Here is a 5000-nt window from a genome sequence, read left to right as displayed (position 1 = left end):
CATGCTTGCTAGTCATCACAGCTCTTTCATGGTAGAGGTAGTAGATTAACCAGGACACCAGTCACCGGTTGAAATACCACCGCTAGAGTCATTGGGTCCTTTGACTGGCCAGACAGTACTACATTGGGTCCTTCTCTCTGGTTACCGTTTATTTTCCCTTTGCCGACACACACACCGAATATTGTGGCATATTCTTTACATATTCTCCTTTGTCCTCATACACCTGACAACACTTAGATTACCAAATAGTTCTTCCTCGCTCAAAGGGTTAACTAATACACTGTAATTGTTCAGTGGCTACTTTCCTCTCCTACCCTTGTAGGAGAGACTCTTTAGCTATGATAAGCAGCTCTTCTAGGAGAAGTACACTCCAAAATCAAACCATTGTTCTCTAGTCTTGGGTAGTGCCATAACCTCTGTACCATGGTCATCCACTGTCGGTTAGAGATATCTTGCTTGAGGGTACACTCGGCACACAATTTTATCTTGTTTCTCTTTTTATTGTTATTTTGAAGTTTTTATCAAATTGTTATTTTCAAGTTTTTATAGTATACATATGAAATATTTATTTCAATGTTATTATTGTTCTTAAACTTCTCTTGTAGTCATTCTTTATTTCCTCTCCTTACTGGGCTATTTTCCTTGTAGCCCTTGGGCTTATTGCATCGTGCCTTTCCAACTAGGGTTGTAGCTTAGCAAGTAGTAGTAATAATAATAATAATAATAATAATAATAATAATAATAATAATAATAATGAGGTGACTGGTTAAAACTGTCACAGAGCTGTAAGAGGAGGCTAAGCTGGCTCTCTCTACAAAGCCGGAATTATAAAGAATGCGTGTACATACAGCATTTGAGAAACAGCTCTATATGTACGACCATTTGGTTAAATGCGAGACGTATTAAGAGAAAGATCTTTATCAAAGGACTTAGTATGCTATAATACAGAGCTCGCACTCTAGGTTAGTTTATTATAATATAGAGCTTGCACTCTGTTAGTGTATTATGGTTTAGTCCAGACAGCATTACAAAAAAAGTGCACTTCAGAGACTAGATCCAGGTATCTCCATTTCCCAGCATAGCGAAGTTAGAAAATTCTCATTTTGTATAATTTTAATAACAATAGATGAAAAGCCTTGTATTTTGGTTCGAGTATGTACCTTTTCCAGTCAATCATATTTAAAGGGGATTGAGGTAATGCATATTATAACGTATTTATCGTTACACGCACACATATATACATATATATGTATGTATATGTGCTCTCTCACACACACACACACACACACGCGCATATATATATATATATATATATATATATATATATATATATATATATATATATATATATATATATATATATATGTATGTATGTATGTATGTATGTACATACACACAAAAATTATGCTGTTTCTAGTGTACTGCAGGACAAAGGCCTGGGACATGTCCTTATTCTGTAGTGGCGTTTGGACAGGTTTCATGCACACACACGTTTTGTATATATATATATATATATATATATATATATATATATATATATATATATATATATATATATATATATATATATATATATACTGTAAATCAGTTCATCTCATCTCGCCTTAAATGTTTACCCGGTTGTGGAGACGATTTTGGGGAATTCCTTTCATGTTAGTTTTACGACGGCATTTTAGAATCACATCTAAGATTTCTGAAAAGAGAAAAGCCCTCAAACATCACAACGGAACTCCTTTTAGTACCTAATACGAGGAGCCGGTAGCTGTACCGTAGTGTCCGTTTTTGCTCCATAACATTGTTTTGACAAGGTAATTGAAATAGTTCTTATGGCGCGGTGCGCATTGTCGGAATCCTTTGTTTTGAGGTTCGCGGTTCTGTCAAGTCTTTTTGTTTTGTTTTTCTTTCGTGTCGTGACGCTAGATGGGTTCCGAGACTCATAGGGATGGGGAAGTTATGGCGTTCACCGAATTGGAGTTTTGTGCCGCTCACTGAAAGGTTGTAATGCTCTTCTTTTCAGATGTGATTTAATGTTACTTCACAGTGCTATAAACCTTTGTTTTATGTTACTTATATATTTCATCTCATTTTATTTTATTCAAGTGACGCGCCTCCTATTTTTCATCTATCACTTATTTGTATGTCTCATGAAAATTGTTGAACAATTTAATTTAAAATGATTTATTGTTACATATACTTCTGAGGTGTTTTCATATCACTGATGGTAATAGTAATGAATAGTACCGTTTCATATTATTAATATTATTATTTTTATTATTATTATTATTATTATTAGTAGTAGTAGTAGTAGTAGTAGTAGTAGTGAATTACTTTGCTAGGTAACTAAAATTACTTTCTAAAATACATCGTCAATATAATCGATAACGCTTAAGAGGATTTGTCACACCTACGGCAATATGTTGGCCATGAGTAATCTTGTCTATTTCTCCCTTTACAAGAAATTCCTTTTGTGGTTTCACTTGATATATCGCCTGTATCTAAGAATGCCACCTATTTTTCTCATAGGACATTTCACCTTTGTAAATTATTGTGAACATTTTATTTGTTATGGCACCTCTTGTAACCATAGTTTACTTAGTGGATACGATATATATATATATATATATATATATATATATATATATATATATATATATATATATATATATATATATATATATGTTTGATTACAGTTATAAGTAAGACATATATATATATATATATATATATATATGTATATATGTATAAATATTTATATATATATATATATATATATATATATATATATATATATATATATATATATATATATATACACACATATATATATACATATATATATGCATATACATATTTATTATATAGATAGGTAGATAGATGTTTGTGTGCGCGCGTGGGTGTGTGCGTGTGCGTACGTGAATGCGTTTACACATAAATATGTGTATATATATATATATATATATATATATATATATATATATATATATATATATATATATATATATATATTATAAATGAGAGAGAGAGAGAGAGAGAGAGAGAGAGAGAGAGAGAGAGAGAGAGAGAGAGAGAGAGAGAGAGAGAGAGAGAGAGAGTCCGTTATAATATGGAGTTGGTTTCATGGTGTTTTAGGATTTCCAATGTTTGTTTTATGATTAAGGGATAGTTTCAAGAAGACATGGGATGGAAGCTCGTTCATACAAAATACGCTAGACAATTTCTCGTTTAATTGATTTTTTTTTTTTCATCTTCCCACAAAGCGAGAAAATGTCCTTCACAGCACTCCTTGATTATATAACCTTCCATTTTTAAAATGGCGAGTATTAAGTTTACTTGAATTTTACGAGTTTACTATCTATCTTTTTATCGTTAGGACTACATGTTTTTATGAAAGAAAGTATATTTTTTTTTTTAGAATTCTTTTCCTTGTTAAATCCCATAATATTAAGAAATGACCAGATTCTGAATTATCCGTATTTTTTTTTCATTAATTTTATTTTTCATTTTTTAATGACAAGTTCTGCCGAGGAAAAATCATATTTGCGAGCTCATATAAGTGATGAAATAATTGTATTATCTACTGTTCTCGTTGCGATTCATATCGATTTTTATTAATTTTGGTTTGGCATGGTGTCGGCACTGTTTTTCAAGCCTTTGGGTGGGTTATATTCTATCTTATTTTATGCAAATATGAATATTGAGAATTTTCATGATCGTTAAAAATGACAATTTGACGCGTCTCCAAACGCTAGATTATTGAGTAGCTACCCCTTGAACGTTGCAAAATCCATTTTCTTTATGCGTGTATTGTATTTGAGAGAACTAACGTAGGGGCCCCTAAACTACATTCACTCTAGTCTATGATAATTTCTTTTCCCGAATAAAGAAAGAGCCTGAAGATCATACAGGTATTTTTAATATACAACGAATACATATACCATATTTGGCGTCGAAGAATTCTATGGCTTGTTAAGATATTAAAGTTTTATTGGTTTATATGATTGATTGTTTCACTGAAATAAAAGTTGAATAACAGAATAGGTGACTACCTGAAATTTATATGGATTTAACCCTGGATCAAATCTAAGATCGGAAGAGAAGTTTGAAAGGATTATTTGTTCTAGACAATATTAAAGGTATTATAAGTTGAAATGCAGTATTCCGTAGCATTCCTGTATGAAAAATACCGAGTGTCTAATAAATGGTTTAACAGACAGTGAACTTTCAACCAATTTCGTTCGATGTTTGTGATATCAACATGTTACATTTTGTGAACCATTCGGTCAATTTCGTTCGATTTCTGTGATATAATTAACAATGTTATATTAAATTTTAAGGGCTTGGTAGGTGAAACTAACCATCGTTTATCTTAGTAACACTTTCGAAAGAAAATTATTTGTTTTTTAGGTAATAAAAATGTCATGCCAAAAGTCTAAACAACAAATGATTTGTAACATCGATCCATAATATTTAAAGTAATAAGTGTGTAAGACTGCCACATAAGGTTGGTTGATTTTTTTTTTTTTTGGTATTGAAAAAAATTCACATTTTTCCACATAAGAGAATGCAAATAAGCATTTAGGTTCACAATACAATAAATGTATGTAATGAAACAAATTCAACCTCAACCACAAAACAATGTCAAGTATATAATACTCCTCTGACCTTATTTGAGAACAAGACATCCTTATTGTTTCACATAGACTACCCAATATAAGCTTCATGCCATACACTGATGTATACATTGTAATGTGCACTTTGCATGTGTTTCAACCTCTGCATGTGTTGACATTTGACCCCATCTCCGTTCTCCTCTCCCCAGACCCTCCAGGAAACAGAACGAAAGAGGGCGGGTGAGCTCCGTAGACTCCACGAAGAACATGAAGCGGCCGTTGCAAAAATTCATAGGATTAATAAAACAGAAGCAGCTAAGCTGGTGAGTTCTAGAAGGGGGAAGGGAACTCTCTAAGGGAATGCAATAGAAATAGTGATATGCGAGAGGC

The 5000-nt window shown here is 32.0% G+C and overlaps 1 protein-coding gene across 1 annotated transcript in view; it reads left to right on the top strand.

Annotated features, from left to right (window-relative positions):
• The window catches only part of LOC137615884 (calponin homology domain-containing protein DDB_G0272472-like), a 314596-nt gene that overhangs the window by 71519 nt on the left and 238077 nt on the right, over positions 1-5000 (top strand). The window contains exon 6 of the mRNA XM_068345571.1: positions 4820-4933. Within this exon, the coding sequence (XP_068201672.1) occupies positions 4820-4933 (114 nt within the window). The remainder of the gene's footprint in view (positions 1-4819; positions 4934-5000) is intronic.

This window comes from Palaemon carinicauda, chromosome 22 (genome assembly GCF_036898095.1).
Source record: "Palaemon carinicauda isolate YSFRI2023 chromosome 22, ASM3689809v2, whole genome shotgun sequence".
NCBI classification, from domain to species: Eukaryota; Metazoa; Arthropoda; class Malacostraca; order Decapoda; family Palaemonidae; genus Palaemon; species Palaemon carinicauda.
The sequence above is the reverse complement of the archived record's forward strand: the minus strand, read 5'-3'. Positions and strand labels throughout refer to the sequence as shown.